The 14,838-nt window shown below is 38.0% G+C and overlaps 1 protein-coding gene across 1 annotated transcript in view; it reads right to left on the bottom strand.

Annotated features, from left to right (window-relative positions):
- LOC127837088 (uncharacterized) overlaps positions 1–14,035 on the bottom strand; it is a 25,881-nt gene extending 11,846 nt beyond the window's left edge. The window contains exons 1-10 of the mRNA XM_052363925.1: positions 13,969–14,035; positions 13,305–13,462; positions 7,022–8,227; positions 6,761–6,855; positions 5,683–6,216; positions 4,568–4,745; positions 4,213–4,397; positions 3,327–4,018; positions 1,629–3,091; positions 1–1,503 (exon numbers count right to left, since the gene is read on the bottom strand). The exon at positions 1–1,503 is cut by the window's left edge and continues 1,859 nt beyond it. Of these exons, the coding sequence (XP_052219885.1) occupies positions 1–1,503; positions 1,629–3,091; positions 3,327–4,018; positions 4,213–4,397; positions 4,568–4,745; positions 5,683–6,216; positions 6,761–6,855; positions 7,022–8,227; positions 13,305–13,462; positions 13,969–13,980 (6,026 nt within the window). The 5' untranslated portion in view covers positions 13,981–14,035. The remainder of the gene's footprint in view (positions 1,504–1,628; positions 3,092–3,326; positions 4,019–4,212; positions 4,398–4,567; positions 4,746–5,682; positions 6,217–6,760; positions 6,856–7,021; positions 8,228–13,304; positions 13,463–13,968) is intronic.
- Between the last annotated feature and the right edge of the window lie 803 nt (positions 14,036–14,838).

The raw sequence follows: 14,838 nt of genomic DNA, 5'->3' as shown, positions 1-14,838 counted from the left end.
AGATTCGCCTCGTTTGTTACCTCCACTGTGACGTAATATGCATTTTGTGGGCTCATTTGTAGTTCATAAAACGCCGTCTTTGTATCATTCTTTACACTAGTTTTATCAACCAAGTAACAGTTTTCACTTGTAACTCCCTTAGACATGCAAGAACTACATTCAAATAGTTGAACAAGAACGTTATTTATTCCTGATTCATGATCATGCATTTCCCACTCTATTTGCATCTCAGATGGCTTTCGAACATATATTACAGTCGAACTTTCTATGTCGTTGATGTAAAGTTTGCCGAACTCTGGAGATGTTGTATCGACCAGGACCCAATCACTCGTGATCCCTGTGCACATCCCAGCTTCGTCTTCAGCCACAACCGTCACATAGTATTTACTGTTGTGAAAAAGTGTAAGTCCCAATAGCTTGCTATACTCGTCCAGGCCAACGCTTCGCAATGGGGAAATATCGTACATGGTTTTGTTGGCTGTAATTATGTTGCAAACAACAGTGTCGTTGGTAATGATATCTTCATGACTGCTAATGGCAACCTTGTAATCAATGATGTCGATATCCGATTGAAAACCGTTCCATGATATTGCCATCGAATCAACAGAGAACTGATACTTATTTACGGAAACGGATCCTGGAATTATGTCATCGTTATATCCAACTCGAATACCATTCGAATACCCTTCTGTAATGCCACCTGCCATGCTGTATGCCCTAACCGTTACATAATACCGAGCCAGCTTCGATGTCAGATTTAAATGTGAAAATGTGTACGAAGTGTTGAGTCCAACATCTACAAAGTAATGCACGTTTGATCTCGTTTTCTCGTATCTTCGGTCGTTTCCAATTGCGACTTCATAGTGATGAATTGACTGGGTCGGATCGCTAGACTTATCTCCGAAGTTATCCCAGTTGGCCGAAAATTCAGTTGTACTGAACTGATACGTGAGGTCCTTATCAATCCCATCTCTTACTAAACCCGGGAAAGGCGGCTGAATACGAACCGTTACACCATCTGATCTGGCTGTTTTAACTCGATCGAGGAAGTCAATGGTTTGAACCGTTACAATATATTTCATTCCGTTTTCAAGTTGAACCTCATCATTATAAAACATTTGTCCGGCATTCGGAATGGGTTGGAAATCAAACAATATGTTTCCGGCAAGACTTTCTATTTTCCATTTCGCCTCTCCAATAGGACATGCGTCCGAATATTTCCAAGAGCCTTGAATGAGGTTGGGAGTCGACTGGAAGTCTATATCTTGTTCACCGGTTCCGTCTTTGACTTCTAAGAACGGTGTCTGACTGACAACGACGCTATCCGAAGAAAATTCACTACTTAAGCCGGCTTTGTTGTAAATTCTCATTGTGACAAAAAACAAATCGCCTTGATTCAGTCTAAAGCCATTCACAAAGAATATTCCATCGCTTTTAGCAACGACTGGGTGATATTCTAAATAGTCAGTTCCCAAAGGTTTGCTTCCAAGAGCGATCTCATACCTGTAACAAGATAACAATGAAAGTTAGTAACTACAGGGTGTTTAATCTTAAGCAAATCTTCTTAAGTAAGTGCCTGTACAACTTAAGCAATCAATACACATGAAAATGTAAAATAAAGTGCATACCTATTAACGTCAATGGGTGTCTCCTCATCAACAACGTTTATCAACTTCACTTCAACATATCCTCTTGGTAATTGACATTTCTGATTGCGTTCAACTGGTGTTCCTTGTGAAGTACTTGTCAAAACATCAAGACGATCGGCTAATGGGGCTGTTCTGTCTACAATGACTTCTCTCCCATAAATAGTTTTATGTCCGACAACATTCCAAACGGTTACGGTTATAAACATGAATGTGGTGTTTCTAAACTGACTGATATGGTTATAAAGGTCTCGGGTAAAGCTGTAGGTGTTTCTGTGAACAACAAAACTGTCTAAAATGTCGAAATCAGCTTGTGTGGATCCCATTGATATTGTGGTTGCTTTTAAAATGCTTTCGTTTTCAACAATTGTCGACCAGCTGCAGGTAATGATACTTTTTCGCACGGATATAAATTGCGTACATTCAAGATCGATCATTTCAGGGGCAGTTGTATCTGCAATCACAGCGAATGATGACTCAAGTTTGTGGTTACCGGCCTTATCAACTGCGTTTAATGTCACGAAGACCGAATCACCGGGAACTAAGGATGCGACGCTAGTCAACGATGTCAAATCATGCGTGAATTGTCTAATGTCCGCTAAACTAGGAAGCGACCCAAGACCCCATTCTAAAGATTGAATTTCATGATTATCAGAAATATTGCCTACGATAGCTATGGAATCTGTTACTGACTGATAAATAACATTATCTTGAATGTAAACAATCGTATCATTCGAGGTTTCAACTCTGAATATAGCTTTCGGAGCAACTCTGTCAAGTGTGATTCCATCTGATGAGGAGACGATATATTCCTCGTGACACCCTGTCACTGCGCGAACTGTTATGTAATAAGTAACGTCCTCAAACAACTCTGTATGGATTTGACATTGTCCGTGTGTATCATTCAACATGACAAGACCATAGTTCGTGTATGTAAGAATGTCGGTTCCAAACTCTGTCGTTCCGATTGCCCAGTCATAGTTAATTATGTCACAACTTTCACTCTCAAACCCGTAGAACGAGGCTGCGATTGAAGTGTGATCTGTTGTAAAAGATTCATCTTCAAAAAGGCTCCTGCCGTCAAAGACAACACCTGGGATATTCGCCCTTTGTACTTTTATTTCTTTAGACACACCCATATCTGAAACCAGTTCTGCACCATTAGATGCCTTTACGGTAACGACATACAACGTGCTAGCGTTAGTGCTAGCGTTAGTGTATGGTTCCAGAAAAATATTAGAAATATACGCGGTAGTGTCCGTGCCGTAATCCGTGAACGGAAGAATTTTCTCTTTGTTGTCATTTGTTCCTATGGCGACCTCATATTTTGAGATTCCACTCTCAGAATCCCTAGAAGACCAACTGAGTCGAATACCATACGGATCATTGTGTAACACTTGGCCTTGATCCACTTCCTCGTCTTCTGTTGGCAGTCCGACCTTTACCTTAAACATAAATAACATCCTAAGTCTGTTTGTAGATATGTATTTGTTTTATATCGAATCTTAATAACCAAATATTTGTCACTTACCAAGTAAACGAGTAACTACTTTAAGATTTATTTATATGTACTACATAACATGTCAACAAACCTGGCGATATGAATTTATATTGATAATAGAGAACGGATAACTGAATAGTTTTCAATACCCAAGACAATTTTGTCGGCGATATGTTTACCTTAGGTGTACTCGGTGGTGTTGTATCAATCAAAACTCCTGTGCTTTCATGCGCTGTGGCTAAAAGAGCTCCATCGAATGCTGTCACGTGCAGAGAATATGTCACTCCATCTTCCATATTTAAGTTACCGAGTGTGCTGTCCATTTTATCATTGACCGTACTCATAGGTTTCGTTTCATTATATCGTTCACTCGCAGGCCAGTGTTTCTGCTTGATACCGTGGCGGCTTTCGTATATCACCGTTCTATACTTTCCTATGCCGGATTCGCTGTCAAAGAAATCCCACTTAAGGCTTAACTTCGATTTGTCCGCTTGGTATCTGTTACCATCCTTATTGTCAGAAATTTCAGTCATAATTGGAGGAGTATGGTCCACTATAAAGCTATCGGATCTGGCTGCTGCTTCTAATTCAGCCCCATTTACTCCGTGAACCTCGAAGTAAACCTCGTCTTTATGCTCCATGGAAATTGTGTGATCTTCGAACTCACTCAACGTCCCTGTTTCAAAAGTCTTTTTCTTTTCGTTGTTAATGTAGACATCAACTTTGTAGTTTGCTATTCCACTCTCGGGGTCGTAATAATCCCGCCAGTTTGCGTGCTTAGACACGGTTTCTGAGGTGTATTTCAATTCAGTTGCATTCCGTATTCCGTCAAGCACAATCCCAACTATAGGAGGTGTAGTGTCGACAAGAACTGGAATAAAACAACATTTTATATAACAGTAATCCACATGAAAGATGAATGCATTTTTTAAGACAAAAACTGCAACATTTCTATCGGAATGTCTATTGGCCGGAGGAAAGTAAGCAAAGTGTAAGCAAATTAATAATTTGTAGCATGTGCTTTAATACCGAACATTAATTACACACAATACTGCATGCTACTACCTCCATCCGAAGAGCTGTTGCATGGCTTGGAATTCAACGCGCTGTTGAAGGCAAGAACAGTCGAGAAGTAAGTGCTGTTGTGCTTCAAAGTTGCTGGGACGCAGCTGGATTTCTCATGGCGGGTCAGGTTGTGGAATTTGACAATATCGTCCAGTTGAGGCGCAGTCCCGACACCCCACAAAAATCTGAATGAACACCCCACAAAAATCTGAATTAATGATGATGATAATTAAGTGCAAGATATCCATTGTTTAAAATTGAATATAAACATTTTCAAAATAGTATGTATTAATAATATAAGTACTATTCCCCCCTTTATTTGATACATCAATCATCCTATAAGGTATCATTTTACCTGTCGATGCCAGATTCAGGGTCAAAGAAATCTATCCATTGCGCGCATATCTTATGGTCGTCCGCCTGGAACTGCCTGTCTCTTCGAAGCCTGTTTCCGTCCATAACGCCCCCCGGTATCGGCGGAGATCTGTCGATTAGTATCGGCTCATCCCCGTGACCCGCAGTAAACAGATCCACTGAAATGTAAAGTCATAATTGAAGTATTTGACACAATATACATTCATTTTATAGTATTATAAATGCTTCATGAACAGCATTTTTACTAAGATTTTTTTTGGTCTTAATAATCTGTCTTTCTTACATGTCCCCAGCTTTTGTCAAAGAAACGTACACATTCTTAACATAGTCCAAGATTACCATTACTGAACATAAAAAATATTTACATAGGTCAAAAACCAATAGAGTACTGTTAAATAACAAGAGATATATAGTTACTGTTATATTTGATTTATATCGAACGGCATAAGGAACACGGGACTTATGAATTGGGCAGGTAGTGTACACGCGATGTCGGTAATGCACGTTTTTGCTAAATTGTCGATGCAATCGTTACACGCGATGCATTTTTTGAAGCATTGGATTCTTGATTACCCATATTCATTTTCTTAGAAATGAGTGTTATTTGCTTGTTCGAATACATTTCCCTTAATCATTTTTTCTAAATGTGTAATTTTTTCATACTATGAACAAGTCTCTTAAACAAACGCAGACAGCAGGCTACATGGCTAGGTTCAAATGTATGTTATGTAAACACTCAATATTAACACGCTTTATTCAATCATACGGAATTTAAAGTAAAGCAACCAGTGACATTCTTCAACAGTGAGTTTAAAAAAAAATAGCACTATGAAATGGTGCATTAACTTGTGAAATAATGACGATTGCTCTTGCAAAAATTGGAATTATTAACTTATAAGTGTTATCAATCAGTGTCCTGATAGCACAATCTATTTACACACACTATCAGACATGTGTAATCGGGTCGTCGTCATGAGAGTTGCACAGAAAAGTCGGCCAGTGTAGTTGATTTAAAAACGCAAACCTTACATATCACACAATCAACCCAGCAGAACTACAGTATGATAGAGACAACAATACTAGTATTCTTTATACCATTATTTGTGACGCGGATACGAATCCACGCCGGAATTCCTTCTTGAAGACCCAGATCTTTCACAGCTACAAACGGATCCTCACGTTCGATAGGCGCATGCAATCCATACGCCTTCAGTTGTACATCATATTTAGTTTTGCCCAAGCCGAATTCAGCATGGGCGATTTTACTCAAGTCGTCGGTAGCATTGTAGTATATCGCGATGAGGTCAAAGTCTTCATCATAAATGATGTCCGTTACTTTGTGAAACACCGGCAGCGAAGTGTCTACGACGAACGGAGTGGAATGACAAACCGTAGTCACCAATGAACCGCCTAATTCTGCTCCATTTAATGCCTGCACCGTGACAAAATACGGACCGTCAGGCAGATGGATGCCTTTTTGAAAAGCGGAGTCGGTCCAGAACTTCGGATTCGTCAAATGGGCGTACGGATTTGTAAAAGGGACAACATCCGAGCTGCAGACACTCTTTCCGACAGCCCAAGTGTACGCATATATACCGCTCTCGTCGTCGTGAAAACCTTTCCAGTTGGCTGTAATAATAACATACAAGTACGTTTAATACAGACACACACATCAGCTTTCGTCACTTTTGCCACGTTACGCACAATATCATTCCGTTTTTGACACATGTTCGTCTGATATACTTTGTATTGAACAATCCGAGATTAAACGAAATTGGCATTTGCACACTAAACTTGAAAAGTATCCCCGTACACAGCATATCTACTCCCATTGGACAAGCCAGTCGGCTCCTCAAATATGGCACAATTATGTCAGCTATGTACTCGTCCAAATATATAACCGTACTGTTCAAAACAATGTTATAGTACTAATAAAATTTCACAATTATTTATCAAATAAAATATGGTTGATACATAAATATATACATGTAGTTTAAATAAAAAATGCTTATATGTGATAAATACATAGTGGAAAATGTCACGCATTCCAAAAACACTATCACGTTTATGTAATTATTGCAAATATTGTAAATGGGATGTTACCCGACACGTTGTTTGAACAACCTTTAACGAGAAATTTCAATTTAATGAGTTTACATAAATACAAGTTTACCGGACACATAGTGGTTTTTTAACGTGTACAGCTCGTCTTGAACTGGTTGGTGACCATTGAAGACGGTTCCAGAGTCCGGTCCATCGATGATTATCCTGGTGTTAAATTACATTGAGATTCGTAAATAAACTGCGTTTTAACAAAATGCGTTTTTGACGAAAATAATTTCGTAACGACTGCAGAAGACTGTCAATATAATTTTGTTTCTTCCGATCATACCTTAATTATCGAAAAATGTGGAATAAGAATTCTAATATTTACCTGTGGTTTTCTTGAGGTGTTACTTCAAGGCATCTTTGTGAAACAGAAGCATTACATTGGTCAGCACGAAGAAAGTCAGACTGATTATTCAGGATCAATCCTGGTTCTGGAGGTGTGAAGTCCACCATTGTGCCTTCGCCTATTAAATGGTCAACGTACCCCAGGACGTTAGTTACCTTTGCGTTGACGAAATACTGAGTACCATGAGTAAGTGTTAAATTGTCATATTCCACAGAGGTGTGATAACCGATACCCAATCGTTCATAGTTTTTGTATGTTCCGCTAATGCGTAAATAGGCATTTGCACCGGCCACCTGATCGTGCAAATCACATGTCTCCGAGTGGTATTCATAGCTAAATGACACGCAGTTTGATCCGTGATTCATGCATTCTTCTGCGCATAAATCCGGGAATCGTAATGGCTTCGCTGTTTTTAGGACGTTAGCTATCAGCTTGCCATCCATCGGGGTCGTGAAGTGCTGCAATGCTCCGGCCACACCTTGTCTTAGTGGAGATAGGTCAAGTCGTGTTTTTTCCCATCTAACAAACTGGTTGCCGTATTGACCTGGGCTGTATCCAACAGCCTTGTAATTCATCTCCTTCAGGGGACTGTCTTCAGCGACGATGATAAACGCAACTAGTTTTGAAGGATGTGATGAATACTTATATGGGTGCTCCACTCTGCCGTCTGGCAATGTGCTGTCATATGTATTCAGAGAGCACTGCACAGTGGACGACAGTCCTTGCGTATTAGTTGCGCTTACAGTCCAATGCAGAGGTACACCACTTGGTAATTTTGCGGGAACCAGAAGGGTATTGCCACCCATTTCTGTCCAGGCTTGAACGTTGGTTCCCCCTTTATGTGTGCCAATCGCGTAGGTAAGTTTCACCTCCGACACTTCGTCTTGAGCGAACATTTCCAGTGTAAAGGCGGTGTCATAGTAGGCACGGTTATACACTTGGTTAACTATACAGCCTTCGGGACCGGCACGACGCCTTCTCTCGTTGATCGTGGCTGGCAAAACGTCAGGTGGTGATGGGTCGTCGTCTCGCTTCTTCTTCGTAAAAATATTCTTGTGAATGGTAGGGACTTGGTATTTCCATATTGTTCCTTCGAAGATTTTGATAGTTTTAGACAAAATGAATAGTTCTGCAAATGCCTTAAGTTCAAGTCGCAACGGTGTGAGCACCAGATCCATCTTAGCCCTTCAAATAATGAAAACATATTTTACTAAAATCATGTAAATCAAATTAACAGAATTGAACAAATATATAAAATGCTGATAAATCACTTTATAAATCATTTTTCAATAAAATATCTAATAAAGATAAATATAATGCGAACACATATGTATTTATTTGACATGTGTCTTTCAATTTCACCCGGTGACAATAGTGTATAAAGCAATTTGTCAGCATAAGATATAGTGTTTGATTGAAAGAAAATGTTAATCTTCAAATGATGATATGACTAACAGTAAAATGTGTATCGATTAACATGTACTCAGTAGGATCAATGTTCGATCGCATTGCACGCAATACACGATTTCCCCATGCGTGGCGACCAAAATCGATTGAATATTGCCCTTTCTCTGTTCGTGTCAAAAGATTCGACTTAACTGTCAGAAGAAAGGTTTAGCTCTGTACTTAAGATTGTATAGGGTTTCAAGAATACTGACCGCTGGTGAAAAAACTGATGCGCATCATTATCACATTACATTTCATAAGTAAATTAAGTGTCATAATCATAGTATTCTTCGGTGTGTAGTGACAGTAAGTTAACCTTTGATTGAACGAACAAACAAACAAAATGACTGTTAAGATAGAGTGAGGGAAAATATCAAGCCAATTACCAAAAGTGAATACTGAACTTGAAAACTTGAAACTTGCTAATTGATGAAACGCCTATATATATAATTATATTCAATGGCGCTGTACAAACATATATATGTACATAATATTGATAAAAAATAAGAGGTATTGATAATATTATGCAGCAATAATTATAGGATTAATGATCTAAATATGTGTGATATAATTAATAATACTGTAAGAAACTTAAGCAATAAAACAATACCGGCTAAACTATTAAAACACAGTAAAAGTAAAATATTATGTAATAAATTGATATAACTAGGGTTAAGACAATAATTATAATGATTTTATGAGCAGATATTTGGCAACATAAAGACACTGTTTTTCATTAACTAAAAGGATACGTAAAAGGATATTTCTGCACCCTGGCTGTCGGATCCCACAGCTTTTTGTCACCTGTCACCCTTAAGGACACTTCTTTTGGGTTTTAACCTTATTTGAACTATCGTGACTACAAGTCACAAAAAGACTGACCTAGTGTGACTACAAGACACAACTTGAAGGTTAAAATTACAGTGTGACTATAAGACACAACTAGAGGGCCTAAGCGTGATTAAAAGACAGCTGGTTGATGTAACTCAATCATTGAGCAAAGAAGCCCTAATGATTCTTGGTTAACAGTCACTTGTACAATACATATCCTTTTCGAGCAAAGAAGCCCGCACAATTCTTTAATTTCTTTGTCCTCCGAGTCCTAGTGACAAATAAGCCCGTACAACTGAGTCTCGATTTTATTTTTAAATCACAGGTATTCAAATTAAAATAGGTTGTAAAAGTCTCTGAAGAGAAATGTTTTCAAATTCCTTTTGAAAATGTCTATCAAGGCGGAAGTCCGGATGCTTGATGGAAGGTCATTCCACAGTTTCGGACCAACAACTCCGAAACTCCTGTCCAAGAATGTTTTTCTCTTTGCGCGTTTCACATCATAACCTCCGTTATACAAGACGGTAGATCGTAGGTTACGTGTTGGTACTTTTTCTTTTAAAAGTTCTGTAAGGTATTTTGGCGCGTGACCAACAGAACAATTATACATGAAGGCCAGTAATTTGAATGTTATCCTTGCCTTTACTGATAGCCAATGAAGTTCATATAAAGCATCTTTTGAACTGTCATGTTTCTGTCGGCCGAGTACCAATTTGGCACACATGTTTTGGATACGTTGCATTTTGTTTATTTCACATTGAGCTGTTCCATACAAGATCAGATTACAATAATCCAGATGGGATATTACCAAAGACAAAACAAGTATTTCTGTTGCTTCTTTTGTTAAGTATTTCCTTATGTTTTTGATTTTAAGGTAGTTGTACATAGCTGTACGACACTTAATTTGTATGTGTTCTTTAAAATTTAGTGTTTCGTCTAAATATTCACCCAAATACGTATGCGTTTTTCTGCTTTAAAAGTGTCACCAGCAATATTTATTTCTTTAGATTGACATTTATTTAATTGGGGTCTACTACCGAACATGATGAATTCCGTTTTTGATGCGTTCATTTTCAGTTTATTCTCGTTCATCCAGTTGTTAATAACGAGTGCACAACTTTCAAGTTCTTGAATGGCAGTTCTTTCAACAGAAGAAGATGTAGGTTTGAATCGCTTGTTTGCGGTGTGGTCGTCTGCAAAACCGTAGACTGTGATGGAGGGAGGAACGACATCAAACAGTGTTCCAGCGTACGTCAGGTAGAGCCATGGACCAAGACAACTACCCTGGGGGACACTACACTCCAAAGAACTTGCCGCCCATAAAGCTGAATTAACACTTATGCGACAGCTTCTTGGACGAAGATACGAGTCTATCCAGTTTAGTGCCGTGCCACATGCACCGTATTGTTTTTGCAATACGTGTAGTAGAATGTCATGATCGACTGTATCGAAGGCAGCACTCAAATCAATGGTGATAAGTGCTGTGACCTCTTGTTCCTCCATACCTTCGAGTATATCATTGACTAGTCTAAGTAAAGCAGATTCACAAGAATGGAATTGTCTGTAGGCTGACTGATTTTTTGGAAGGAGATTGTTTTCATTTACGTGTATATTGAGTCTAAACAGAGCAGCCTTTTCAATCACTTTCGATAGAAATGATAAGTTGCTCACTGGTCTATAGTTGGCATAACTCAGGTCTAGTCCAATTTTCTTAAGAAGTGGTCTTACTATTGCCTGTTTAAATTTTGAAGGAAAACTCCTTGACTCATAGAGAGATTAACCAATTTTGTCACGAACGGTAGTAACTCGTTTAAAAATGATTTTAGTACTCTTGTTGGCAATGCATCTAGTTCGCATGATTTTGTTTGAAGATGATTGATGATCTTTTTCACTTCATCTTGGGTTAGTTCCTCGAACATACCGAAACATGGTACTTCCTTGTGATCGGGTGTGAATTTTTCGAAACTTGCAAGGGCATCTCGAATTTTGTTAATTTTATCCAGGAAGTGATTGGCAAAATTTTCAGCTATCGCGGTGTCGCTTTCACCTTCCGGCATAGGGTTATCAGTATTTTTTCCTGTTAATTCTGATACAAACTTGTAGAGTTTTTTAGAATCCCCGTGAAAATCAATTACTTTTTGACTAAGCGATCGTTGCTTCTCTGCATTCAACTCGAAAGTGTATTTATTTCTGGCATTTTTGAAAATTTCATATTGGTCTGGTTGTTAGTATTTTCTCCACATGCGTTCCAGTTTGCGTGTTTTGCGTTTTAGTTCAAGAATGTTTTCATTAAACCATGGTTTTGGTGAACGACAAATTGTGTTTTTCTCAATGTATGGAGCTTGTTTATCAAGAATTCTAGAGATTTCATCTTCAAATTGCTCTACAAAAGTATCTACTTTGTCTGCTGTAATTGACATTTCATTGAGGTCGTTAGTAAATGCTGAGTGGTCTATGTTTTTAAAATTTCGAAATTTTATTGTTTGACTCTTGATATTTCTTTTTGCACTTTGGTAACGACTTTAACTACACAATGGTCCGAAAAGAAAGGGCCTGGTTCACACGAATTGATTTCAATACCATTTGTAGCCTCAGAGATTACTAGGTCGAGTGTATTACCCTCTGTGTGTGTGCTGAAATTAACACGTTGTTCCAAACCCATTTCTACAAGAGAATTCTTGAATTCAGTCACAACACTGTTAGTTTTGTTGACATGCAAGTTGAAATCTCCAAGAATCATAAGATTTGAATAGTTGGGTACAATTTCCTCCATGAATTCGAAAAATTCTGTTAAAAATTGATGTTCAGTCCCTTATGATTGTGGTCTGTAAACGCCAATTACATTAATTGTAATGTTTTTGAGAATCAGCTGCCATTTACCATGTTCAAATGTCCGGGTATTACTACTTGACACTTTTCGTACAGTAACCCCAGTGCGACAAGTTAAAGCCACTCCGCCGCCTGTTCTATTTGAACGATTTACAGTACTCATTGTGTAACCATTTTGATTTGAGTCTAAGGTATCTATTTTGTGTTGCTTTTCATCTGAGAACTAGGCTTCTGTGAATACGGCAAAGTCGATTTTTTCTTCTCTCAGATATTGACCAATCAAAACATCTTTGTTTCTGACAACAGAATGACAGTTCAATGTAAGGCAAGATATTTTTTCGTTTAGACCATTTAGTGTATTGCATTTCTTGGGGCATGAGAGGTTGTTTAAGTTTGCATCTGAAATGTTTTGTGTGCTGTTTCTTTTCAAAGATGTTACAGTTGGAATTTGTGATGGTAAACTTTGTAGATTATTTAAATTTACTCCACTATTTGTGTCCCATACAAGTAACTCTTGATCTCTACCGCCTCGGGTACCTCTATATTTCAAAAGATTGTATTGCTTTAAAATGGTTAAAGTTCCTTTGTTTGGTATTGTATGATTTCTCGATACTGCAGATAAATCCAATAATTGGTCCCTATTATAACTTATCAGACACACTGTGATTGCAAGTATGTTAATCCGTTTAGAAAGTGATCACCACAGGTAAAATATTAATCCGTTGAGAAAGTGTTCACCACAGGAAAAATATTAATCCGTTGATAAAATATTCCCAAAATATTTACACATATCAAATAGTTTCTACTAATATTCTACTTTTAACATATCTTTTTTAAAAGATAAATTAAGTATTGCATCCGTCAAACATTAATGAATATCACTGACAAAAATCACATTTGTCCTGTACTGAACAATACAAGGGTAATTTGTGCTTTATTTTCATTAAGATTGAAATTAATTTGGATCAACGATAAAAGGTTTCATTCAAACGGCATTTAATATTGCGCGTGAAGTGAAGTGTCATGTAATTGAAGTGTCATTAAAGCACTAGATCACGAGAGCTTGTTGAGCAATCGCCTGACACTTGTGTATGTTCGGGCGGACACACCGACGGACAGATGGCGGATAACCTGATATTCTTATCTTAATACATACCCAACATCTATTGGATATTTAGAAAACACGAGCTCAGTTGTCATAGGAAATTTGGTTTCCAGTAGATAGCCGATCAATCTAATTCCACCTCTTGCAAAGCCTATATCGATAGCGGCATCACCCCACACCTTGCCTCCAACCCAAGGGGTGAGTGTCACCTGTAGGGAAACATTCAGAGTTGTTAATGTTTTTGTATTACATCGCCTTGAAATAAGTGTCTTGAAACAATGTGTAGATTTAAAAATGAATGCACACAAAGCACATACAAATTAAAACCAAGATCTACATAAAAACAGGTCGCCATGTTGTAATGGATATGGGGTCCGCCTAGCGGCCAGATTTAATCCACACTGTGGGAGCGTTCTTTAGATCTCCCCAAAAGACACAAACTACTGGTTATAGGCCTATAAAAAGGACTCGAGGGCGTTTCAACAAGCCTAAGTCTTTTGATGCAATCGAGCTTAAAAAAATACGTTTAAATGAAATAACAATTATCAAATAAGAATAAATAGCTGCCAGCACATGCTTGAAGCACATGTAAGTAAGGTGTATGGTTTACTGTTGTTGTATTTCGTGTTTATATACGTCAGTAATTAAGAAGAACGAATGAATATTGATGAGCGCTTAACACTAAGACTACAGCAAGCAAAAACTTCCCGCTGACCTGTGTGGTCATGCTCAGTACGCACAGTCCTACGTTCACACCAAGACCAACGGAACCGCCAGCTCCAAATCCTGCAATTATAAACAATTTATCCACAAAATTATAACACGACTTCAGAAACAGTTTGTCGCAATTTTGGTTTTCCATGTGCATGATGTGAAATATATTTGTTGTCAATAAATAGACACCTTCTGATGTGGTGAACGGATCGGCTAGCCTTTAAACCCAACGAACGATGATTTGAATAGACCGTTTACCGTTGCCTCAAATTTAAAACTCTTAGGGTTAAACATTTATTCTTTTTCCGTATTTTCCTGTAAGTAATTAAAATGTAGTGCTAATTTATGCATTTGGTAGTGATCAAAGAACGATTGTCTGAATTAAACGACTGTTCTCACCGACAATCTAACCCAGTACTACTTCAAACATGTGAAAGTTAAGACAAACAGATGACATTATATTTATTATAAAAAACAACAACAACAACTATTTCTTATCGATCCGTACAAATACAGTCGTAATAATTTAAGAGGAACAATGAAATAATAAAATAAACATGGTGGTGCAATAAACACTGATGCGCCCGTGTGGAATCCTTGTCACTATCGATTCATTGGCCCATTTCAATAAGACATGGTCCAAAATTTGGTTAATATGAAGTCAGGTGATGTAAGTGTTATGAGTTTTAAAGTAAACAATCAAAGCTTTTTAGCAGGTAACATCAATGCTTATCAAACGGTCATTTAGATTCAACACGAATCGTTTACCTTCCTTATTAGTCCAAATCTATTGTAGGTCGGTGTCAATGTCAACCTAAGGATGTGGGTGTGATCATTGTGTTGAGAGTGTTCTTAGATAACATCCATGCAA

This window comes from Dreissena polymorpha, chromosome 7, assembly GCF_020536995.1.
Source record: "Dreissena polymorpha isolate Duluth1 chromosome 7, UMN_Dpol_1.0, whole genome shotgun sequence".
Classification (NCBI taxonomy): Eukaryota; Metazoa; Mollusca; class Bivalvia; order Myida; family Dreissenidae; genus Dreissena; species Dreissena polymorpha.
The sequence above is the reverse complement of the archived record's forward strand: the minus strand, read 5'-3'. Positions and strand labels throughout refer to the sequence as shown.